The following is a 27,842-nucleotide window of genomic DNA, read 5'->3' on the forward strand; positions in this document are numbered from 1 at the left end:
CAGGATTTTGATTGTTAAAGCAAATCACGAAGAAAAGTAATATTCGAGGATTCGAAAAGTTTTCGGAGTGGAAGATGAATGTAGGTCGATGCTACAAGTTTTAAAAAAGGATCATACATACACAAAATATGTATAAACACACACATATACACATGTGTACCTGTGTGTTTATATTTGAAGAAAAAAAAAAATGAAAAACGGTTTTTCTGATAATTTTATTAATTCAAATAGGTGTTGATAAACTATAAGTGTTTACGATTTGTAAACACCTAATGATGTATAAACATCTAATTATTAAATTGAAAAAATTATCAGAAAAGCTGTTCTTATTTATTTTTTTCAAAGAATTAATACTGCACCAAGGACTTTTTACACAAATATATCTATATACAAGACGCAACGAACATTTTAAGTAAATAAATAAATGAGTGGAAATTGAACCGGTGTGTGTGTGTTAATAAGGCACTAAAAGAGAATAACTCTACCTGGACACAATGAGAGAGAGATATGTAATTATTTAACATGAAATATAATACTGAAACAGGGAAGACAAAAGTTGAATACTCACCAATGGTGCCAGGCAGAAGTGTTTTAACGTGTAAGTATATATAACCAAAGTGGATACACTGAAAACCAAAACAAAATATTTTATTTGGTGTACAGGTGTGTAGACAAGGAGTGAACTTCACTTCAACACACCTGTAAACTACTTACAGGCCGAATGTAGTTCACTTCTCTTGTTTTTGTTTTGTTAGCTGGTTGTCTTGTTTTACTTGTCGAGGTGACTCACGATTCACTGAACCAGTTAAGACAGGGAAGTCTAATGCTTGATTTTTTTTCAGCCAGTAAACAGGTGCGATGTTGGAGAAAAATATGTAGTAATAATAATAATACTAATAATGATCATAAAAATAAAATTAGTAATTTAAAAAGTTCGTGTTCTTCAACGGAAAGGTGCATTTTAAATATAATGTATTAGGACTTAGTAAAATTTAACTTCTAAAACGAACTCTCTCGATAAAATAACAGAAACTCAAGTGGAGACTTTAGCAGATGGGCGTACAGGTAAGTAGATAATTTCAACATGGCGGAAGGCAGAGACGGAGAGGCAGATGAGGGAGTGTTTGTTGTAGTGGTGGTGGTGGTGATATTTAGCCCTAGGTATACCCTGATTAAGTAGATCTGTGACCAAAGCGTTCCAATCATGACTATCCCATTTTATTTTCAGTCAATACAACAAAACACTTATACATAATCGTGTCCATTATTTTTTTTATTATCATTAGGATGATATGGTGTAATCTGAAAAGTATTTGGCTGCTATTTCCAGCAGATAGGAGCTTCTTCGTTGATGGTATTGTTGTGGTGGTGGTGACGACTTTATTGGTCAATGGTGGTGACGATGAGGCCGTTGACCACGACGATAGAAGTGATGGTAGCGGTGTTGACTGCGAGGGAGCGAGGTACTGATGTGGTGGTGGTGGTGGGGAGATGATAAAACGAGGCAAGGGTTGAGGAGAAAATCGCGTGGGAAATAATAATAACATTTATGTAAAGGAAGAAAAAATAAGCATCACGTTTATATAGAGACTCCCGATTACATGGTGCCGGGTTCAATCCCATCGCTTGACAACTTGGGCAAGTGTCTTCTGCTATAACCCCGGGCCGACTAAAGCCTTGTGAGGGGAATTGTTAGATGGAAACTGAAAGAAAGCTGTCTTGCTTCCCAGCCACATGGTTCTGGGTTCAGTCCCACTGCGTGGCACTTTGAGAAGGTGTCTTCTATTATAACCTCGGGTCGACTAAAGCCTTGTGAGCGGATTTGGTAGACGGAATCTGAAAGAAGCCCGTCGTATATGTGTGTGTGTGTGTGTATTTGTCCCTCACCCCCACCCATCGCTTGAAATCAATGCTGGTGCGTTTATGGCCCCGTAAACTAGCGGTTCAGCAAAGGGAACCAATAAAATAAGTACTAGGCTTACAAAGAATAAGTCCTGGGGTCGATTTGTTCCTCTAAAGGTAGTGCTCCAGCTTGGCCGCAGTCAAATGACTGAAACAAGTAAAAGAAAAAAGTAAAAGAGTATATATATATATGCGCGTGTGTGTGTGTGTGTGTGAGCGCGCGTGGATGTGTCTGTGTGTGCTTGTCCTCCATCACTTCTTGACAACCGATATCACTGTGTTTACGTCCCTGCAACTGAGAGGTTCTGCAAAAATATCCGATTCAATAAGGACCAGATTTTAAAAACATAAGACTTGGTGAGGGGAACGGGGGTTCGATTCGTTCGACTAAAGCCTTCAAGGCGGGGCCGAAGCTTGACCGCAATCTAATGGCTGAAATGAGTAAGAGATTTTTAAAAAAATGATAAAATGTTTATGAAGAAGAGAGTTTGTGTGTGTATATATTTATAGGAGGGGCTGTGTAGTAAGTAGGTTGCTACCAACCACATGGTTCCGGGTTCAGTCCCACTGCGTGGCACTTTGGGCATTCTACTGTAGCCTCGGGCCGACCAGATCCTTGTGAGTGGATTTGGTAGAGGGAAACTGAAAGAAGCCCGTTGTGTATATAGGTATATATGTGTATGTGTGTGTACATGTTTGTGTGTCTGTCCCACAACATCACTTGACAACCGATGCTGGTGTGTTTAGGCCCCCGTAAGATAGCGGTTCGGCAAAAAAGACCGATAGACTAAGTACTAGGCTTAGAAAGAATAAGTCCTGGGGTTGATTTGCTCGATTAATGGCGGTGCTCCAGCATGGCCGCAGTCAAATGACTGAAACAAGTAAAAGAATTAATAAATATGTGTGTATGTATGTATGTTTGTGTGTGTGTGTACATGTATGTATGTTTGTGTGTGTGTGTACATGTATGTATGTATGTATGATGTGCATGTATGTGTGAGTGTGTATGTATATGTGTGTGTATGTATGTGTGTGTATATATGCATGTATGTGTGTGTGTGTGTGTTTGTGTGTGTACGGACTCTATAAACATATAATTTCGAAGTGTTGATGGTGTCATAGTGAGGATCTGATCAAAGACTTTTGCAATTAAAAATAATTTACAAATAAAGTGGAAAGATATAGAAAACAACGAACACCATTTTAGTCTTATTGTTAGTTTATTTATTTATTTTTACCATTTTGAAGAATAGAAATATATTTTATGGTTTATTATTGTTTATATTTTGAATTTACATATAAAACGGGGGCACCAAAATGTTTTAAGGGTTTTGGGCCCCAATGGATATTAATCTGGCCCTGTGTGTATATATATATAGATAGATAGATAGATAGATAGATAGATAGATAGATAGATAGATAGATAGATAGATATATATGTGTGTGTATGCATTTATGTATATATGTAAACATGTATATACATCTATCAATATCTATCCACACACGCACACACACACAGTGATACATATATGACACACACACTTAGATATATATATCACACACACACACACACATATATATATATATATATATATATATATATATATATATATATATATGACGCATACACACACACATATATATAACACACGAGATGGTCACGGCAAGATCAGCTTTCATCAGAACGGAATAGTTCAACACCACTATCACTAACGACCCCTTCGTATAAATATATTTTTTTTAAAAAAAGGTCAAAATAGTCGTGGCTCGAACGCTTTTCAGAATTGTTCGATCTTCACCAACAACAACAACAACAACAGTAACGTAACTAGTCTTCGTTATTTCTATGTATCCCTTGGTAATTTTCAACAGCTTTCTCGGCAAGAGTTACTTCTCTTTACTTTTACTTCTCTACCGCTTTGTCGTGTGTGTGTGTGTGAGAGAGAGAGAGAGAGTGTAACTTTTTTTTCTTGTTATTTAGATGAAAGTTTTTGTCGTATACAACCACCACCACCACCACCTTTCCCCGCGCATGCAATTAGAGTTGTTTTGTGTTTTACCTGGAGGAATTAATAGACGCTTTATTTGATTTTTAAGGATATTAAATAGAATTGTTGTTTACAATTATGGCTTCACATATGTGTGCGTGTGTGTGTGTGTGTGTGTGTGTGTGTGTGTGTGCATGTCTGTGTTTGCGCGCGCTCACAGATTTACGCACATGCGTACTATTTTACACACACACAAGCACGCGCGCGCACACACACACGCACATACATACATACATACATACATACATACATACATACATACATACATACATATGGACCGTGGTGTTTCAGTAAGCAAGACCGGCAGAAGCCTTCCAGACAAAAAATTATAAGCATTAATTCTTATGAAATAACAAAATACAGTAAATGATTTCCTTTCTGTTATGAAAATGCTAATTTTAGTGCATCATATTCAGGGAATAATTCAGCAAGTAGCTAGATTTTTATGTTAGGTAGGTGTTGCCTTATTACAGACGGGAAATTTGTAGCTATATTTGGGAAGAAGTCTAGATTGCATGGTGGATTAAACCAGGTTATCTTTCTCTGCTTATCTCTCTTGGAGGGCGCGTTGGCAGGATTCTCCACCCTCACTAATTTCCTGTTAAAGCAAAAGAGACAAAGCTATCTGGAAGTACCTCATCTGACACCAAATGTCGTTTGAAACAAATGTACTTTCTAATCAAAACTGAGCAATCTTGCATGTTCATAAAATGATTTTATAACGTTTCCTGTTGATAGACCGAGGATATATTTCTTATATCAAGGCAAGGTGTTTCATAACACACCTTGTCCAAAATTGTTTTAACGTCAACAAATTTGTTGTAACGGCCTCGCTAGTTTTTCAAATACTTTTCAATCAGAAATTTATTTCTACATTAGACACAAGACCAGCAATTTTAAGAGAAAAGGTTAGTTATCTACATCGACCTCAGTACTTGGCTGGTCTTCATTTTATCCCCGGAGAGATGAAATGTAAAAGTTGACCTCGACGGGATTTAAACTTAGAATATAAAAAGGTCAGAACAAATTGTGCAAGAGACATTTTTCCGATGCACTTACGATCCTGCCAACCCACCGTCTTTTTCACTTCGAATCTTAACGTTATCGATCTTCTCAAAAGCTTGTTTTTCATTAAGTATCGTTTTTATTGTTGGTTTTGTTAAAACATATAGCACATCCTTACTTGGGTGATTAATTAAACAAACTGTACAGTTGTTTTGAAATTGGTGATTTCTTTCTTTGACAGTGCTATAATATCTGGTTTTGACCATTTACTCCAATGCCATTTTATCCATTTTCCAATTCCTAAAAATTCTTAATTACAAAATGCAACAAAGAGTCCCAATGACTCGTTTAATAAGTCTGTATTTATGTCACCTGTTACTAGTTATTTATTACATTTTCGTTTCCCTTATTATTCGTGTAATTTTTTTCAATGATTTCTTGCTTTCGCTGCATATCAAAGAGGTTTTTTCTTTCGTTTTTACATTGTTTTTAGCCTATCACAGTCTACCTCTCTTTTGTGACTTGTCACTCTCAGTATTCTTTTCATCCTTCAATTACTTCATTCGCTTTTGTATGCGACCATATTAATCTTCAATAAATTGACATTAAGTATCCATTCTTTGGTTAGATTTTTGCACAACACAGCGTAAACTAGAAGAAATGAAAGGAATTCAAATATTATAAAGCTTTACTGTGGATACAACAAGAATGCAAACACCTTTTTTCTATGCTATTGATATACAGAAAAAAATCTTTCCTATGCTATTGACGAACAGAAGAAATAGTTTGTTGCCTGCTCTTCCCCTCTAAGAAGCAGTCAACACATCGTGAAGTAGTCCGTCAAGAGACTCCTTCTCCCCATCCACCCACCCCAAACACATTGATATCGTTGAAAGAATGTATTTACATTCTCACTATACTTACAGTGAGGTCTTATGATATTTAAATTTCTAATTTTTTTATGGAACGGTGAAACTGGAAGGAGATAAAGACATTATTGAAAGTCTTTTTCTAACACAATATTTATACGTTATGATTTTATAACTTCATCCAAGGCGACGAACTGGTAGAATGGTCAGCACGCCGAGCAGAATGCTTAACAACATTTCACCTGTCTTTACGTTCTGAGTTCAAATTCTGCCGAGGTCGACTTTACCTTTGGGGGTCGATAAAATAAGTCCTATTTGAGCAGTGGAGTTGATGTAATCGACTTACCCCTCACCCGAAATCGCTGGCTTTGTGCCAAAATTTGAAATTATTATTTATAGTTTTATCTGTTTTGAGTTCCACCGTTCCAAAATAGAATAATTTGACGTTCTCTCGAAGTATCTAAATTTTTATGACGTCAATTTAAATTTACATTTTTTTGTGCTTTTTTTTTTTGTTACTTATTCAATGACTTTCTATTTCTTCACTTTTCGTTAACATGAACACTTGCTACCTCTCTCTCTCTTTTCTTTTACTTTCCTAGGGGCCAATCTGTTTTCCATTCCTGCATTTGCCCTTTCACATCGTTTCCGTTTCAGATTTCTTCTTTCATCACAACTGATTAAAACATCTTTATTAATCCATTAATTCTTAACTTACCAAGAATTCAGTCAGTCGCTGTTGTTATTATTCCTAGATAATTCTAAAACATTTAAGTGTAATATTAACAATAAAACTGTGATTTTAACTCCTATTTATGTTTTAATTTCTGCCCAAGGTTGTTGTTGGAAAGGTGGTGGATAATCTTGTGGGTGTCAACCAAGTCAGTTGCCAGACGTCTGAGCTTCAATGTATCCCTGCCCAGGGAAGCAAGACGTTCAGAGTATGGTAAAATGTCTGACGGTGGGTATTCGTTTGGTTGCACGTTTCTGAACAGTTTCCAGGAGATTTATATGCTGAGCAAGACAGGGGTTCCAGACTGGTGATGCAAATTCCAAGTGTGGGCGTACCATTGTCGTATACAGTTTTAAATAGATAGCTGGAGAGCGGCTGACAAAGATCTTACTGAGTGATGCTAGCACCCGCTCAGCCGTCTTGACAATCTTAGAGATGCAGTTTGTCCAATGCAGATCGTTGTTTACAATAATGCCCTGATCACTTCCGCTAGAAGACTTCTTGAGATTGGTGTTGCTGAGGGAGTATGTAAAGGCTGGATTTTGCCTCCCAAAATGCATGGTGACACTCTTGTCCACAGCTAGCTTGAGTTGCCAGTCAGAGACCCATTTCTGCATTGTATCCAGGTCTGATGGCAGGAAATATTTTTAGCATAAAAAACACACAATATAAATGTTAACATATTAATTCACATAGTACCAACTAGTAAATATTTGATAACGACCATGTAACCCACACTCTCAAAAACGTATTTCAGTAAAATGTTGGAGATGAGGGGGGGGTAAAATTTCCGAGGGTTCCACCTCACCCCAACCACCGTTTTCCGGACAAAAAGTATTTTGTGGCATATTAGGAGGTCACCGTAATTCATTCAACGAAAAAAAAATTTTCTACTGATTCCGGAATGGGGCGGGGGGTCAGATTCCACCCCCATTTTTTCCGAACAAAAATAAGGGGTTAGCGGCACATTAGAAAGTCAGGACACTTGATTCCACGCAAAAATCCGAAGTTTTGTTGTTTGTTTAGTGAAACGCGTGCAGGTGTACTTCCCAAAACTTCCCAAATATTCTAAACCCAATCCTTCTTTTACAGAGTTTCACCATTTCAATGAAATTTTCTCCCACTGGTGTTTTTTCCGAATTTGTTCACATAATTATACGCACCTCAGTTTACTTAACTCTCAGGAATTTTTCAGAATGTTACAAGAACATTTCAAACGTTACTTGAAATATAGTGACATCTTATCCAGAAAAATTAAATAACGAAGTGTTAATAAACTTAAAATGATGAACATGACATCTATTATCGAGAAGACAACTCAAAATCAAAAGCTTAAAGTAATTTCATGCAATATTTTCTAAAGATAGACAGTTGACAGAGATGGAGAGATGAAGAAACGGAAGGCAGTAAAGAGAGAAAGGCAGCAGATAGAAATAGATGGGGAAGGTTTTGAGCACAAGAGGGGAGAGGAGAAGGAGAGAGAAATGGATAGAAAAGAGAGAAAATCTTGCACCAAATATTGAACATTGTGTGGGGTACCACCAAGCGGGGACAGAAGTAGGGTGTGTGACATTGCATTGACTAATAACCATAAAGTGTTGCACAGAAAGTCGACACACACACACACACATATATATACACACACATATATATATATATATATATATATATATATATATATATATATATATATAGAGAGAGAGAGAGAGAGAGAGAGAGAGAGAGAGAGAGATAGAGAGAGAGAGAACACCTAGCATTGTAGGTCTAACACCTGTCATATCTAATGACAATTATAGTTTGCTAAACTGCTGCCTAATTTAATTATTTATTTACTACATATATTCTTCTGCTCTTTTACTTGTTTCAGTCATTTGACTGCGGCCATGCTGGAACACCGCCTTAAAGAGTTTTAGTCGAAGAAATTGACTCTAGGACTTATTCTTTGTAAGCCTGGTGATTATTCTATCAGTTTCTTTGCCGAACTGCTAAGTTCCACACAAGCACACCCGTATTCACACGACGGTGTTCTCTCAGCTCTTTTGTCTACCAAATCCACTCACCAGGCTTTGGTCGGCCTGGGGCTATAGTAGAAGACACATGCCCAAGGAACCACGCAATAGAACTGAATCCGACAATGTGGTTGGGAAGCAAGCTTCTTACCACACAGCCACGTCTGCGCCAGTTTAATCTTTTTCCAACAAACAACTTTTGAATCTGTTGCTTCTAATTTTGTCACATTCCATTTCAATACTACAAAAGCAATATTGTATAGTTGGAAGAGTAAATGTGTTAATGGCAATTAGAATGGATTTTATTTTTAATATTCAAATAAATCTTGAAAAACAAAACAAAAAAAAGGAGGATGTTTGAAATATTTCAAAGAAAGTCTGTTCTGTTATTACCAGCACCGCCGTTGTTATTTAACCCCGGTCCAGATCAGACAGATTTTACGATCAAAGATTTTTCCATGCACACATACCTTGTATGTGTGCATGGATGGAAGTATACATGCATGGATGGATGTTCTATTGTATGTAGGGATGGATGAACGTATGTATGAGTGTGAGCGCGCGCGCGTGTGTGTGTGTGTGTGTGTGCATATGTTTGTGTACATATGTATGTGTATGAACGTGTGTGCATATGTATGAAGGCTCATGGTTTAGAAGTTAGAGTGTTGAGCTTACGACCATAATGCATGCGTTCAATTCCTGAACTCGACAGTACATTGTTCCTTGAGCAAGGCATTTCACTTCATGTTGCTCCAATCTCCTCAGCTGAAAATGTCTCCCTGAAGCTATTACATTCTAGACGCATCAAGGTGGGAAGAACCGAGAGGGTGTTTACGTCTGTTTCTGATTACATATGGGTTGTATTTCTACAAGCAACTGTTTGATCCACCACTAAAACGGGCTTCCAAATCTTTAACAGAAACTTGCCGAAGTGGCGACACCTAATGAAAACTCTGATGCCGATTTAAATATTTTGGTGAACCTTTAATGTTGTTATGCATAAATGAAATCATTGTGTTCCACTTTTGTATGGCATGGTCAGCCCTAACATTTTCCATTTTATTTTACGATAAGTATTGTTTTAATTTACCCGTCATAATTAGACGAGGATTTAAGATTTTCTTTTTTTACCCGAAAGAAACATCGTGGTTGGCATTTTGCAACTTGAACTTGTCATATTCCATTCCTATGGAATATCAACTGATCCGTACTGCTTGGTAACTTCAGTTACATACACAAGTACATCGCCACTGCGAGCCTGATGGAACGAGCAGTCTTCAGTATCTTGGTATACGCATCTTGTTTTCTGTTGATCCTGACGCTTTGCATGTTATAATGTTCTTCATTTTGGGAGTACAACAATAACTTACTATTAAACAGTTTCTATTGAAAATTTTTCCATAATAGTGATGAGTAGAGAAAGAAATTGTCTGCTACTGCCAAGAAACTTTTAGATATAATAGTCTTTACATGTGATGAGTAAGAGGATGTGAACCAGATAATACAGTGATGCCTGTCCTTTGTTCAGGGAGTCAGGTATTAACTTAATTTTGACTTTGAAGCCACTATATTCTAACGCAGTTTCAAAGTGGAACCACTCCTTCTATTTGTTAGAAGGTATGTATTATCGATGAATAGAAATCGATAATGCCAAATTCTAGAGTCCTGTTTAAATTGTTAAACAGGCTAATTACTATTGCTATTGTTTCTAAATACATTATAAATTCTCGAAGGTTACATATCTATTCACTGATTCACTGACATATGCACACGCACACACACATCACACACACACGCACGCACGCACACACACACACACACCTCATTTTCCACATAGTCTCCTTACTTTTCTTTCCGCTTCTTCCAACGGTCCACAAATTTGCTTATTCCACCAGAGAAGATTTACGGTTGGTTGCGCAATCCTTTATGCACTGATCACTGCGCTTTTTCGTCCGTAGTAAATCAATGATCTAGTAAAGGATGTTTGAGCAGTCCAAAGAGATGATAGTTTGAAGGAGAGGTCTGGACTCTATGCAGAGTCTTCCAGAAACTCGGAACCCAATTTTTCAATGATTTCAATGGCGTGGCCGGCTGTATGTGGGCTTGCATTGTCATGCAACAATAACACTCGGCTTTGGGGTGAATTGCTAGTTTCAGTTGTAGGTCAGCACTTCACTGTAACCTACCCTGGTGACTGTAGACCCCTTTTCCAAGTAAGTTTCCAGTACAGGCCGTTTTCCATTCCCCAAAAAACGGTTAGCATCACTTTTTCTGCAGCAGGTTAATCTTGAATATCTTTTTCGCTGACAATTCCGGGTGTTTCCATTCCATACTTTACCTTTTGGATTCTGGCTCAGTGATGGACCCATGTCTCATCTCTTGTTACTATCCTCTCCAAAGATACTTCGCCTTCATTGTTGCAACAGTCGAGTAATCACCGACAAATCTCCACATGATTGCGACTATGCGCTTCGATAAGCTCTCTTGGCATCCATTTCACTCAGACTAATCTACAGAGAACATGCCACTTCGAGAGTCACCCGTCGGTTCACCAGAATCATCCCTCGAGCTTATTGAATCTTCATATCAGTAGTAGAGGTTGATGGGCGTCTGGCTCCTTCTTTGTGCTTCACACTTGTCAGCCATTTTAAAACTTCTCGATCCACTCATACACACTTCTACGCGTTAGAGAGCTGTCCCCGGTATTGTACTGAAATCCTGCGATGAATTTCAGCCTTGACTCGTCTTCAGACCAGAAAAATCGGTTCGCTGATTTCTGATCTTCCTTGGTACACATAGCCTACGGAGCGACTATGTTTATTCTTTAACAAAAGACAGCAAATTGGAGCGATCAAGGTCGAACCTTGATTCCGTAACCACAAGACTGTCACTTTTAGCTCGCGAGTACTGAAGGCAGTATGTTTAACCTAAAGTGTTGGCAAAAGTGCCTATCATCTTTGACTTCCTCTTGTGTGTTGTATATATTCATACACACACACACACACACACACACACACACACACACACACACACACACACACACACATACTCATATATATATATATATATATATATATACGCACGCACACACACACACATATTCTCACATGCACATACAGTTTTGGAAATATGTATACATATACTTACTTCCTGGATATGGTTTTTCACATCGACATAGTTATACTCTTTCAGACATTTACCATTCAATAACAGAATTTCGTCAGTTATGGCATTTTCTTCGTCCTCCATAACAAAGCCTGAAAATATAATTAAAAACGCAATTTAAAAATTTTCCATATAGGCGCAGCCATGGCGGTGTGTTTAAGAAGTTTACTTAACAACTACGTGGTTTCAGGCTCAATCCTTGTGTGCAGCACCTTGGGTAAAAGATATGGCGGCATGACATCCAATAACTTTAAAGGCAGATACACACAACACATGCACTCTTTCAGATGTAGAAAGATAGAAAACTTCACTCCCCTCTCTCGGTTTATCCGGAGATTCCAGGACTACTGAAACGACTTCCCCAACTCTACATGAGGCACCCTTAACAAGACCTCTTTCTACTCACCTGGAGTTCGTAAACATCAATTCAACTTCCATGACAAACTGCACATATTCCACCTGCCCATAGCATCTATCAATACGAAAAAGTGTACACCCTGTTAATGAACTTCAAATCTTTGGTCACTGATATCGTTGCTGTATATATATATATATACCACTTTAGGCCTAGCTTGACCACGCACAATGACAGAGAATACAATTCCTGTCCGCAGAGACTACAGCCTATTCATGTTTGTCACGGGAACTCATTTATAATCTGTTGCCATCGAATCGGTTACGCTCAAGTGATAACTATCGTCGTTAAAGTACCTAACCATACAGAATGATCACAGACTAATTGGCACCAACTTCTTTTCTATCCTACAACGTGCAGTTTCTCATGAAAAGAACTGGTGTCGTTTTGAAGAATGCCCACAACGTACTCCAACATCTCGTCTGCACTACATCGTCCTAACAATAAAATAACCGATATCGCTATGACCGCAGATACAACTACGTATCCTGAACGGACAAATGGAAGCCTAAATATGTGGTGGCCATTTTTAATTTGTCTTAAATTCTCTCGCTTCACTCTCCGAACATTCGATGGCGTGGACGTGTCCTACGCATACAAAACTATAAGCAATGTGGAATTGAATCAAACTGTTACTAAATATATGTAACTCTAACCAAACGAACGTGTTCATTGTTACTTTCTTTTATTCATTGATTTGTGTGTATACACACACACACAAACACATACAGACACACATTATATGCATACTTTTTAATGTATGTATATATGTATCTATCTATATATATATGCATGCATATATATATATATATATATATATATATATATATATATATATATATATATATATATATACATACACACATTTGTATATATGTATATATATGTATGCGTTTGTATGAACCTGAGCGTGTGTGTGGTCGTCTGTATGGCATGTGTGCGAGTGAGTGATGTAGCGTGTCATATCTCTTCTTCCCATACATTCACTAAACAGTACAATGCAAGAAGTGGGGGCTGAGAGATTATTCTATTGTTACAGAGACATCAATAAATGCTAAACTTTTACACAAGTTTTACTTATAATCATCACTGCTGATAATAAATTCCATTCCGTCTTTCCGAACACGAAATCCTCAGCGGTGCTGCTGTATAAAAATTTAATTGCGTAACCAAATGCATTAATGATTCCATGTAATCGGAGCTGAGAGTCGCAAGGATACAAATTCAGTTTCTGCATTAACTCTGCAGAGCCATTCTCCATTTCACAGATTTTGGTATCGTGACATTTGTACCAATGGAATTGGGAATTCGAAGTGCTGTACATACATTGTTGTTGACCCTGTTCTGTCAGAACTTAATAGAAATTTTCTACATATGTATACATATATACATACGCGCATATATACAGACATGCATGCATACATACATGTATGGATACATAGACACATGCATACATACGTATATGCATACGTACATATATGCATACATAAATACATACATACATAAATACATACACACATGTATCCATATATCCATCCATACATACATCCATATATAAATACAAACACATATAAGCATATATACATACATACATACATACATACATACATACATACATACATACATACATACATATATATATATATATATATATATATATATATATATATATATATATATATATATATAAACAGGTACATACGAGAAGAGAAGGTGGTTGAGACGAAATGCATTCTTTCTCAGCTCATAGTGCGCGTTGACATTATTATTATTATTATTATTATTATTATTATTATTATTATTATTATTATTATTATTATTATTATTGCTATTATTATTATTACTATATGTTTGACTTTTGCTTTGTATTTGTACAAGTTGATTCCAAGTCTCACCCAGTCACCCAGAGACCTCAAGAGACGACAAGTTAGAAGTTCAAGTTGGTGTTATGCCTAGGGTGTCATATATTTGGTTTTGTACATAGTATAGTTCTAGAGAATGTTTAAGAAAACGTAAGAAAATTCTAAGTTTGTTTTAAAATTTGAAATTACATAGAAAGTATTTTACGTAGGATATGGGCAGTTCCCATGAGTACTATCTTTTGAATTTCTGCCATTTGGGGTTTTACTGGTATCTGAGCTAGATAGGAATCAGCCCCTTTTGCTATCATTCTTAGGGCACCTATGACAACAGGTATTGTTTTAGTCTTGAGGTTCCACATTTTGCCAATTTCTATTTCAAGATCTTTATACTTGATCAGTTTTTGGTAGGTCTTGACAGATACATTTATGTCGGTTTGGACAGTCATATCAATGAGGAGGCATGATTTTTGTCTGAAATCTTTCAATATAATGTCTGGCCTATTCGCATCTATCTTTCTGTCAGTTTGAATGGTGAAGTTCCAGAGGAGTGAGATGTGATCATTTTCAAGCACTGGAGGTGATTTGTGTTCCCATCAGTTTTTTTCTTGGGTCAGGTCCAGGTATTTGCATATTACCCAGTGAATATATTGTGCAGCTCTATCATGCCTGTTGAGATACTCTTTAGGCGCAAGAAGACTGCACATGGAGACAACATGATCAATGGTTTCATTTTGTTGTTGACATACACGATATGTTGGGAAGCTGCCGTTCTTTAATATGTTGGCCTGGTAGTTCCTTGCAGGAAGGCATTGATATTGGGCTGCTATGAAAACCCTTCTGTTTCTGATTTTAAGCCAGATGCCACTAACCATTGATGGGTAAGGGCTTTGTCAGCATCGGTATTATTAGCTCTCTTTGGATATTTGCCATTGAGAGGCTTTTCTTGCCATCTATCAGTAAGAATATCTAAGGCAGCAGTTCTAGCACGGGTTTTCATGCACTTAGCCTTTTCTGTGCTTGTTTCTAGTACTTCTAATTCTGGAATTTGTTTTATTTGGAATTCACTTTGATATTCTTTTGCCTGTTTTGTTTACTGAGTATGATGCTTTCTTGTTTTCATGCTTTAAGACAAGTTTTAACATCCAGTCACCAGACTTTTTCAGGTAGGTGGTTAGGCCAAATGTGTCAATCTTCATTGTTAATTCCAGCTGTAAAAGTCCACGGCCACCCTCTTTTCTTGGCAGACAAAGTCGTTCTATATCTGCCTTAGGGTGGTGCATTCTAGGCATTGTCAACAATTTTTGTATTTTACCGTCAAGATTACGTATTTCAGTAATTGACCAGTTAATGATATTGAAACTGTAAGTCACGACCGGTATAGCTAAAGTAGTGATCGCTTTGGTCCTGTTTCTTACATTCAGTTCTGTCTTGCGATAACATTCTCTTCTGATCTTTTCCTTCATCATTGAATGTTTGATTCCATCACCTTCAAATACCTAAAGGTACTTGTAGCTCTCCGCTGATTCTAACTCCTTTATGACATTCTGCTGATCAAGATTAATGTTGGATGTTTCTGTCATTTTTCCTTTGATAAAGGTAGCTTTTGCACATTTACTGAGGTCAAATTGCATCCTGATGTCATCACTGAATTGTTTAACAATCGCTAGTAAGCCCTGTAGTTGTTGGTCATCTTTTGCAAAGAGCTTTAAATCATCCATGTAAAAGAGATGATTTATATTTTTTTTCAAACATTTTATAACCATATTGTACATCATCGAGCGATTTCGAGAGAGGTATTAAGGCTAGACAAAAGAGGAGCAGTGATAGAGAGTCACCCTGGAAAATGCCACATGAAATTCTTACATCTCCAGCATTGAGAGATTCATTGTCACTGTTCAAAGTCAGTATGGTTCTCCATGATCTCATACTTATAGACAAAAAGTTTCGCAGAGTAAGTGCTATTTTATAAATTTCCAGACATTTCTTAATCCATCTATGTAACAGACTATCAAAAGCTTTTTAGTCTATCCAGGCTATTGACAAGCTTTTGTGTCGCTTGTGACAATCTTCCAAGATCATCTTATTGATGAGTAGCTAATCTTTACAACCATAGAACCCACGTTTACATCCTTTTACTCATTAAGGAATATGCCACTTTCTATTAAAAAACTATATTCAGTCAAGACAGATGTCAGCGTTTTATACATTGTTGTTAAGCAGGTTAGGGGTCTATAATTTTGGGGTTCATTTGTTTCTTTATTTTTTTTAAAGTAGGAATGTTATACCATTAACTAGCCAAGAAGGAATCATACTAGGTTGTTGCAAAGCATTGTTGTAAATTTTTGTTAGCAGTTCATGGCTCTCTGGGAAGGCATTCAACCAGAAGGTAGGAATTTTATCCTTTCCGGAAGACTTCCTTTTGCTCGACTTCCCAAGAGATCTTACATCCTCTACCTTGATACCGTCCCACTTTTGCTCCTCTAAGGAGTCAGTAGATATTCTATCAATACAAGGGGCTTTTTCATTGTGTGTTTTTTCTTCTGCCCAAATTTTATTCCAAGGGGACAGACTTTACTGTAACTGGTGTTTTCCCTATCTTCCTGTAAAAATATTTTGGGTTTATTATTATTATTATTATTATTATTATTATTATTATTATTATTGTTATCATTAAGACGGTGAGCTGGTCGAGCCGTTAGCACGCCGAAAAGAATGCTTAGCGGCATTTCGTCCGTTCTGAGTTCAAATTCCGCCGAGGTAGATTTTACCTTTCATTTTTTTAGGGTGGGATGGGGGTCGATAAAATGAGTATCAATGAAGTACTGGGATTAATGGAATTGACTTGGCCTCTCTCTCAATATTGCTGATTCTGTGCCAAAATTTGAAACCATTATTATTATTAACAACAACAACGACAATAATATAACATTATCGTCTCATAATAGCCAAATTGCGATTTGGTTTCATACTAGAAGTTGAGAATCAACTCCAGCAATCATCAGGTCGGGATTATTAACTTCCGGTATGTAATCAGTTAGTAATTTGGCGATTATGAGACTATAATGTTGTTGTTTTTTTTAATGAATGTTAATAAAACACCTGCTCTTTTAACGAATATAGATGTGCCTGTTTTTCCTGATTCGTGAATTTCTAGACAGTTATGTGTTTGAGAGAGTGCATAATTGCTTGAAAGAATTATCTCCCTTTATCGCTATGGAACCATTTTTCTTTGAATTTGAAGCTTGTCCGCGAATAAGAAACTGGAAACATACCAACACACGAAACGCTGTCTTTATTACGATATCTGGTTTCGTGACCGAAATCAACAGGAGACCAGACATTGTAACAACACAAACAACATTTCTAACAAATAAATATGTAATCTATATTATTGTCATCTCTTTTCCCCACTCCGCTTCTTCACAGAATGACAAAAACAGAAGAGTCACGCGCTTATCTGGACAGACATTAATTTCACAGATTAAAACAAAACAAAAATAAATAAATAAAATAAAAAAATAAAAACGCTCTCGTGTTATTGTTTGATGAATAAATGGAAAATGATACAGTGAAAACTGACCAAAATTATTAAATGAATAAATAAATAAATAACTGACCAATCGAATATTTGATCGTTACTAAAAGTGATGGCGACGTTTGACGTTCTTCTTTATCGTTTTTGTTTGTTTTATTATCTTTTTGCTTTCTTATGTTTTTGTTATTGTTTGTTCGTTCATCTTTTATTTTATTTTTTGTGTGAATGTTTGTGTTAGTGTTGGATGTTTTGACAGCATTTATCATAGAACTGAATAAATCTGCTATTTTTAGAATCCGACTTTTATGTAAATAACAAGTTCTCTTTTTTCTTCCTTTACAAAATTGCTATAGAAGTGTCTGTATATAAACCATATCATTAAACTTATGCACACACACACACACACACACACACATTTGTATACAACTACACCACATTGACATATACAGACATACATCAAGACATGTTACACATACATTAACACACGATCGCAAATAAGAAAATGTCAAATGTTGCTGACGGCATATGCGATAAAGCAATTTGAAAGAAATATTTTGAAAGCATAGAACAGCTATAACAATATTCTTGCGAACGTTTAGAAGTTTGGGGTGGAGAGGCAGACAGGAGTCACCACCACATCTACCCTCCATAATAATGCAAATAACGCAGGGATCCGTCTATCTATTTATCCTTCCTTCCATCCATCCATCCATCTATCCATCCATCCAGCCAGCCATCCATCCATCCAGCCAGCCAGCCTGCCAGCCAGCCAGCCTGCCAGCCATCTGCTGTAAATCACTGATTCAATTCGAACCCCCTCGTTTGGATTTCCAGCTATGAACCACAGCCTATACATACGGTCATAAAGGCATGCCCAGCCCCTTGAGGGAACAGTACACTCACATAAATGTCTTCCGGTCAATCAGCATTGGCTGGTGTTCATCGGAAATGGAGGGTTGTAAAAAGTTTTGTTCAGACTTATAAAACTAGCGATTTGAACCCCACAACAGAGCCAACTCGATTCTAGACGAACCCTTTTCTTCTTATTACGTGAAATGTACTCTCACCTCCTTTTATTTGTCCTTATATAAGATACACTGAAAATATATATTCGACAAAGGTAAATTATTCTCGTACTTAAATGGCGACATGCGCCCATCCATCCTGATATCTAATTATCTGTTTATTTTTTTACTTATTTCTATAATGGTAATGGACACATACAACATAACAGATGTAACTAGAACATTCTCTATATCTTCCATTCTACTTTATAACTCGGATTCAAATGGTAAGATAATCATCCGTCGTTTTGTATATGGATGACCCCACGTTGTATACTTTAAATGATAAACAGCTAGAAACACCACTGCAGATAGTATATGACTTTAGTAGAGAAACAGATAAGCGATTCGAATTAGAAAAATGTGCTACGAGAATATTGAGGACAGGAAAATTAAAACATTGATGTCTTACAAGATATAGAATCTGAGTTAAAAGAATTAGTTCAAACGGATAAAATTGTGAATCAATGAACAATAAGTTAACAACATACACCAATGTCAGGGAATATTAGAAATCAATGAATATTATAGACACATTATGTTAATGCTTAAAACAGCTTAATGCAATAGTAAGAAGAAATAATAAAACAATTAACCACATTGTCTCTGGGCTCCCAGTCTTGTCTACGAAAGAATATAGCCACAGCCATGACAGTGTTGGGACACGAGTACACTGGCAGTTATATCAGCGTTATGAAATACAAAAAGAGAAGAGGTAACATAAGTACAGCCAAGAAAAATACTCAGAGAATGACTAAGCGACCATTTTCTAGAGGAAGTACTTCTGGAATAATTTACATATTTTCACTATTTTTAATGGCGTGTAGCTGTAATTTCCTAATTATCTGTGTCCTTTCTGGTTTTCTGATGCTCGGCGTCTCAAGATTGATGCGGAAGCAGTTATATATTCAAGTATCCTAATAATTGTTGGAATAATTCTAAAGCTATTGTCCAGTAGAATTCCTGCATTAGTTTGGGATAAGTCTTTACCTTTTCCCTCTAATCTTTAACCCTTTGTTAACATCAACACAGCAACTGATTTCTTCTCTTGCGCTTCCGGTTTCTTCTTTCCTCGCTTCCGTGTCATTATAAACTGTCTGTTGTACTTGCATTTTACTGAGTCTTGACAGGATTATTTCACCAGTGTCCTTTCATATCAAGAGTGATTATGCTTTCCATATTACTGTAACTTCTTACCTCCAGATATCCTCTCTACGGATTACTTTGTAAAATGCTTTTGCTACGACATCATACCTCAAAGGTAGATGATGAGAAGAGAACTGTGCATAGTTGTGGAAATTAGCTGCCCAGAGGATGTTAACATAAAGCTGAAGATCAGCGAGAAAGAGAACACCCATGCTGAACTATTGAGAAATCTACAGTTACTTTATCCAGATTACAAGTTCAGGTTTACACCTGTAATTATTGGGGCCCTGAGATATGTAATACACTGCCTAAATACCAATCCTGAGAAATTAGGCTTCTCAAAACCAGAAAGGAGGAAGCTAATTCGAAGACTACAGATCCAATCCATCACCGGAACTGTAAAAATCTGTAAAACTGTCCAAAAGTTTATCATTTAAATATATATGAGCATGTCTAGATATGCAACAATATGCATGAGAATATATACATAAAACATACAAATCTGCACATACACACATACATACATACATACATACATACATACATACATACATACATACATGCGTACATACATACATACATGCGTACACACATACATTCATACATGCATACATAATACAAACACACATGCATGCATGCGCACATACATACATACACACATGCATGCATACATACATACATACATACATACATACATACATATATACATACATACATACAAACAGAAATATCTTGTTGCTGATGTTGAAATTGCAATGAAGGAAACTTGGATCTAGGTTAGAAACCGGTTCTTTCTCTATTGACAAGAAATCTTGAAATAAAACTGAAGAATGACATACATAAAGTAAAGCTCGCGTGCCCTGAAGACGTCATTCAAAATGTTGATTGTGTCACCGGAAGCTATTTCACACGTGATCAGCAGCTGATGAAAAATGTCATCAAGTTACAACCTCCTATCGTGATATGACGTTTTTATTAAGACAATATACAATGCTATGTGTAGGAAAGTCTTCCTTGGGGTAAATATAACGCCCTGTTATTGAATACATGCATATCAACACAAAGAATATTTGTGGGACATTTTCATGAAATCGTCCAACTTTCGCCAAGAGCAAGCATAGTAGCATGCTAGATCTCATAAAGTTCTATGTGACAACAAACTCAGATATGCTGTATAGTCAAAGCGACCGGATGCCCGGCATATGTGAACATTTCTTCCAAGATCAGTAAAAGAAGCAATACCTAAAGACGACGATTTCGCAATGTGCCGCTGCTCCACCCAGATTATAAATTCGTATTTTATTCTAATAATTAATTATTTGTGGCATTCATCTATGTTACTCAATATTTGCGTGGCAAGCTGGAAAAGCCAGGATTTTCAGGAAAAGAAAGATATAAGCCAACGCGAACTGTGTCAGTATAATCTGAAAAAAGGTTGAAAAAAATTTGAACGGCTTTTCTCAAGTTCACTATACAGCTCTTAGGATTTTTCTTATCTGAATTCCAATGAAAGAGAATTGATTCTTTCTTAGAAACCAAAACCTTAGCTCTGAGAAGAACTGATACATACATACATACATACATACATACATACATACATACATACATACATACATACATACATATATATATAGAGAGAGAGAGAGGGGGAGGAGGAGGAGGAGGAGGAGGAGGAGGAGGAGGAGGAGGAGATAAGTTCTTGGCTTTGAGTAAAAGAAAATACAGGAAAATCAGTTATGATTTTATTCAACGTATTCCCCACTCAGATTCACACACTTATTGCAGCAGTGCTTCAGATTTTCTAAACGCTGTAAAAGAACTCAGGAGGTTGGGCCTCCAGCCAGGCCTTTCGCGATACCCTTAGAGTCAGAAACTTTTCACTACCCCTCGTATTATCTCCCCTTTTTCTTAGCTCTCTTGTGTGATCCTTCTGTCCGGCATTCGCCATGATAGATCGCTGACCACTACATTTATATTTTTTTTCTCTCCTTGTTTCTTTCTGTGTTCCTTTCAGTTGAAGAGCATAGGCTCGAAACGTCAAAGACTTTCTCTATTCCCGAGCGTTATACTAATACATCCATTTGTTGTTTACACCACCTATCTTCGTCTGTTGTTTTTTTCGTAAATCTCATATATATATATATATATATATATATATATATATATATATACCGTATTTGGTGGCCTATAAGACGCACAAGTGCAAAGGACGCACCCACGTCCAGGTAATACTTTTGTAAAATAAATTACCACTAAAATTAATGTTTTTATTCCTCCACTTACCTGTATAACTTTATGTTATTACCGGTAATTACAAGCAATTTATTGCATCCACACTCGATATAAACATACCGTAGGCGATTGTAATTGTGTAGTGAGTAGTTTTTTTCCCAACCACATGGTTCCGGGTTCAGTCCCACTGTGTAGCACCTTGGGAAAGCGTCTTCTACTATAGCCTCGAGCCAACCAAAGCCTTGTGAATGTATTTGGTAGACGGAAACTGAAAGAAGCCCGTCGTACATATGTATATATATATGTGTGTATGTGTGTGTGTGTGTGTGTGTGTGTGTGTGTGTGTGTGTGTGTGTGTGTGTGTGTGTGTGTGTGTGTGCGTGTATCTGCAATTGTCCCCCTCACAACAAAGCCTGACAACCGATGCTGATGTGTTTACGTCCCCGTAACTTAGCGGTTCGGCAAAAGAGACCGACAGAATAAGTACTAGGCTTACAAAGAAACGTAAAAGAATTTTCTTTCTGATTTTCTCATTTCATGAGCGTTAACCTAATGCACTATGCCTTTTCTCCACATCTTCCTCTTTTACCTTTTTGCTTTCTCTCTCTCTCTCTCTCTCTCTCTCTCTCTGTCTCTCTCTGTCTCTCTCTCTCTCTCTCTTTTTCTTCTTCTTCTCTCTCTCTCTCTCTTTTCTTCTTCTCTCTCTCTCTCTCTCTCTCTTCTTCTTCTTCTCTCTCTTCTTCTCTCTCTCTTCTTCTCTCTCTCCCCTCCCCCTCTCTATATATACATACATACATACATAGAAAGATGGTAGAAAGATGGTAGAAAGATGGTAGAAAGATGGATATATATATATATATATATATATATATATATATATATATATATATATATATATATATATATATATATATGTCTTATGTATAGATGGTTAAAATTCTGGCTTTGTACAACTTTGTAACTCCTATTAGTAAATGAAACATGTATAATGGTGAATAATGATACCATAAAATTTCCCAATCTCCTGCTTTGGTGGATCGATAGATAGATAGATAGATAGATAGATAGATAGATAGATAGATAGATAGATAGATAGATAGAGTGATGGATAGATTGATAAAGATTTCTGCATGTATCCACAAAGCATATAATGCAAACATACATGTATTAATGCCTATATACAAGCTTCCAATTGTACACTTATACATCCATATATATATACACACACACATATACCTGTGTGTATGTATGTATGCATGGGCGTGTGTGTATGTGTATGTATGAATATATACATGAACATGTATATGGATAGCTATATAGATCTAACCGCATATACGTATATCCGTGCGCACATCTATCCGTTACATACACAAACGCAAATAACAGTTTCTTTAGGTAGCTTCATTAATATTTCGAGCACACCACCCCAAATCAAAGCCAGTATGTTATTAAGTTGGTGAAAGACTTCATCAAACATGACAGACAGAATTACTGGACACGTCTACGATGAACGGAATGGACTATTCCCTGTCATTCCCTCATTTTTCAAATATATTTATGTTTTAAACGTATTTTTTTTCTTCCCCCGTCTTTCTTCTCTTTCTCCCTTCCTCTTTCTTCTCTAAATTATCACAACTTTCTTTTCGTTTTCTTGTTTCTCCTCCATTTTTGTTGTTGTTCTTTTCCTCTAATTTTTTCTTAAGTTTGTTCTCGTTGTTTCTTCTTCTTCTTCTTCTTCTTCTTCTTCTTCTTCTCCTCCTCCTCCCCCCTCCCCCTCCTTCTCCTCCCCCCATCTTCTCCTCTTCCGTCCTCCTTTCTCCCCTTATTCTTCTTGTTTTGCTTGCTGTCCCAATAGATGTGCAATGTCTCAGAATCAGTGGAACTGTCAGAATGGCTTCAACTGGAATTAACTTGAGATTTTCACACATCTGAAAAGAACAACTTTGCCAAGAGTGACGATGGGGATGCAGGAGCGGGGGGGGGGGGGGGTGTCTCCTGTGTGCCTTGGGAAAGTTCGATACCGTCTATAACAATAATAATATTAATACAAAAACAACAGCAATAGTAATAATGATGATGATGATGATGATGATGATGACGACGACGATTGTTTCAAATCAAGTTTGGTGCTTTTGTATTCCATTCACAAGAATAGTTACAGACTGGTTGTGCTGTTCCGTTAGATCTTTTTTCCTTCTTTATTATCGTTATTAAGAACACTAATGCCGCTGTCTTCACCGCCGTCATCACCAGTCTTACCATCAGAACCATTGCCACCACTGTCACCACCACCACCACTATCATCATCACCACTGCCACCACGACTTCCATCAAAACCACTCTCACAACCTCCAACACCACCACAACTAGCACATGAACCACCACCACCACCGCTATGCCAACTAGATAACCAGGAAAACTTCTACCACGACCACCACTACAGCGACGATCACCACCACCACCACCACCACCACCACCACCGCCACAACCACAAACAATACCAAAAACAGCAGTAATCCTTTCTACCATAGACACAAGGCCCGGGATTTTGTGGGGAGGGGTTAGTCGATTAGATCAACCGCAATACTTGACTGGTACTTAATTTATCGACCCTGAAAGGATGAAAGACAAAGTGGACCTCAACGAAATTTGAACTCAGAACATAAAGACAGATGAAATACCGGTAAGCACTTCTTCGCCCGGCGTGCCAACGCTCCCCCCCCCCCCCGTGCCTTGTAAAGACGAACGAAACATTACAAAGCATTTCTTCGTCCGACTTGCTGACCATTCAGCTGGTTCGCCGCCCCAACACCACCAATGATGACTCGGAAATTTCTTCGCAGTAGCAGCAGCAGCAGCAGTAGCAGCAGCAGCAGTAGCAGCAGCAGCAGTAGCAGCAGCAGCAGCAGCAGTAGCAGCAGTAGCAGTAGCAGCAGCAGCAGTAGCAGCAGCAGCAAGCATATTCATGTCCTAAACGAAGATTATTTGCGGCATGTGTGTGTGTGTAGATGTGTGTTTATGTATGTTTGTGTCTGTGATTGTAGATTGTGTGTGTATGTGTGTATTGATGTATATGTATTGTCTTTTGGTGTGTGTGTGTGGATGTGCGTGTGTGTTTATATGCATGTGTGTAGGTATGTGTGTGAGGTGAGATGTATGTGTGTATAGTTGTGTTTGCATATGTCTAGATGCGTGCGTGCGTGTGTGTAGGTGTGAGTGTGGGTGTGTTCATGGAAGTATAAGTGTATGTGAGTATCGATAAGTGTAGACATGCGTATGTAAGTGTGTGTGTGTGTGTCTTTGTGTTTGTCCCTCCCACAACCGCTTGCCAGCCGGTGTTGGTTTGCTTGCGTCCTAGTAACCTAGTGGTTCGGCAAATAAGAAAAAATATCAAACTGTGAAAAAAAAAGGGGGAGGGGAAATTACTGGGGTTAATTTGTTCGTCTCTAAACCCTTTAAGGCCGATGCCTAGCATAGCTGCAGTCCAACGATTGAAACAAGTAAAAGATAAATGCATAAATAAATAAATAAACAAATAAATAGAAGCATTGCACAGATTTAACTCCTGATTAAAATGTTTTAATTTTCTTCTCTTTTTAATTTAGACTCTATTTTGCCCGGCCACCTACTTGGTAGCCAAGTTGCGAGGGAAAGCATCTTGTTTCCCCCATCATCTTTTTAAATCTTAAGGAGGTCTTGCAGATGCTTGTAGTTCCACATATCGTCGCCATTTTCAGGTTCAGAAGCATTGTACTGGGCGACCTTTTTCGAGAAGCGAGCTGTATAAGACATGGCTCGTCATTTGGCGGGCCGCACTACTAAAAAAAACATCAACGAAACCTTTCGGTAGACGTGTCACTGAGGTAATCTTGCGGGCCGCAGTTTATCTTTGACTGTATTCAAGCGTCGGCCAAAACGCGTTTTGGTATCGATTCTTGGGGTCTTTGTAGCATTCCGAGTTTAAACCCTGCCTCGGTGTCGAAGGGCTGATCGCAGGCCACAGCAGAGCAGCATCCGGTCCACAATTGGTCAGTACGATCAGAGTAGATCTAGAACCAGTATGGATAAATCGAAAATGTTATGTTGAGGCTTTCATCTAGAAATGGATGGACGTCAGCAAAATGGAATGGACCGGAGAATACACCAACAATACCAATAATGCTACCATCAGAACTAATACTACCACCACTACCACCATTACTAACATTAACACCACAGCATTTATACAGTCATATTAGTCACAACCACCCACACCACCATCACCACCATTACTATCACAATAACCAACAATAAAAACAATAACAACACCATCACCACCACCACTATACCATCACCACCACCTCTACCGCCACTACTGCTTTCAGTCTACTATCACCATCACAACTACCACAAGTCTATCTGTACCACTTCTACTGCTACACAGATCACCACCACCACCACCACTACTCCCACCACCGCTACTCCCACCACCAATACCACCACCACCACTACTACAATAGTCAATATAAGAAAAAGTCTGTAGTAATCGATACAACGATTTATCTGTATTATTGAAGTGTCATGCTGGCGGTAGTTGTGTGAGTATATGAGACTGTGCGTCGTTGTGTTCTGTGTGTGATTGTGTGATTGTGTGTGTGTGTGTGTGTGTGTGTGTATGCGTGAATCCATGTATGTGTGCTTGTGTATGCATGTACGTGTATGTGTTTGTATGGATGTATGCATTTATGTTTGCGTGTTAATGTACATAGGTATATTAGTGAGTATATAAGCCTGTTTGTATTATGTACGTAGATAAGTACATACATACATACATACACACACACATATATATATATATGTATGTATATATATATATATATATGTATATATATATATGACCGCAGCCACTTGGCTGAAACACATAAATATATATATATATATATATATATATATATATATATATATATATATATATATATACGTATGTACTAACGTGCGTGTATATGTGCATGTTTGTATAGAAGTCAGTATGTATGTATGAACGTACGCACGTCTTTTGGTTTTGATTTTTGTTTGCTTGCTGTTGTTTTCTCTTTTGTTTTTGTTTTGTTTGTTTGTTTGTTTGATTTTATTTTTGTTTTCTTTTGTAGAATGCACGGTTGTCATGAACAAAGTGGAAGGGCTCTTTTGTTTATACAAAAGAGCCTTAAGATAGTTCTTGGTGTTTTGGGTTCTGATTTGGCATTCATGCATACCACTGATATCAATGACTTCTTCAGGCTTAGCTTTACTCGGCGATGCAAAAACCAGTTCTTCTGCCATTTCCAATTTTCATGCCCCAGTCACATGATGTCGTTGTTCGTAGAGTTTTCTTTCTATGAAACTATATATATCAATATTTTTATTCGATTCAGTTTGAATGTCTCTGAAAGAAGATTTGTGGTTGTAAAACCTTGTTTTAAATAACCACGCCTTTTAACTTTGTGCCATTGGTGTATATCGATGGTGGGACATATAACTTGCTTGGTGCTGGTTGTAGTATTACTACGGTCTTCTTGAGACTGATTCTAAGTCCAAGCTCATCACATGCTGCTGAAAAGCAGTCCATCAAGAGATGAAGATCTGTCTCAGTGTGGGCTACGAGACCACAAGCGCAAATGAGATCACGAATAAGAGCAAAGAAAGTTTTTTGTTACTACAGCAAAACGACGGATGTTGTAAAGCTTTCCTGTTGTACAGTGAGGGATGTATCAATAGATTCCAGCATCACTATGCACAAAGGTTTGCAAGATAACAATAGCAAAGAAGACTACGAACGAAGTAGGAGCCAAGAGATCACCTTGTTTAGCACCAGATTCAATTGAGATAGGTTCTAGTA

At 37.4% G+C, this 27,842-nt stretch overlaps 1 protein-coding gene across 2 annotated transcripts in view; it reads right to left on the minus strand.

The window, feature by feature from the left end:
- The window catches only part of LOC106868582 (protein PALS1), a 251,847-nt gene that overhangs the window by 77,019 nt on the left and 146,986 nt on the right, over nt 1-27,842 (minus strand). The window contains exons 2-3 of one of the 2 annotated variants that reach the window (XM_014913909.3): nt 11,714-11,823; nt 569-626 (exon numbers count right to left, since the gene is read on the minus strand). In XM_014913909.3, the coding sequence (XP_014769395.2) occupies nt 569-626; nt 11,714-11,823 (168 nt within the window). Of the gene's footprint in view, nt 1-568; nt 627-714; nt 1,486-11,713; nt 11,824-27,842 lie in introns of those variants that run through there. The other variant, XM_052971945.2, reaches the window with a different exon arrangement.

This window comes from Octopus bimaculoides, chromosome 11 (genome assembly GCF_046866305.1).
Source record: "Octopus bimaculoides isolate indiv1 chromosome 11, ASM4686630v1, whole genome shotgun sequence".
Taxonomy (NCBI): Eukaryota; Metazoa; Mollusca; class Cephalopoda; order Octopoda; family Octopodidae; genus Octopus; species Octopus bimaculoides.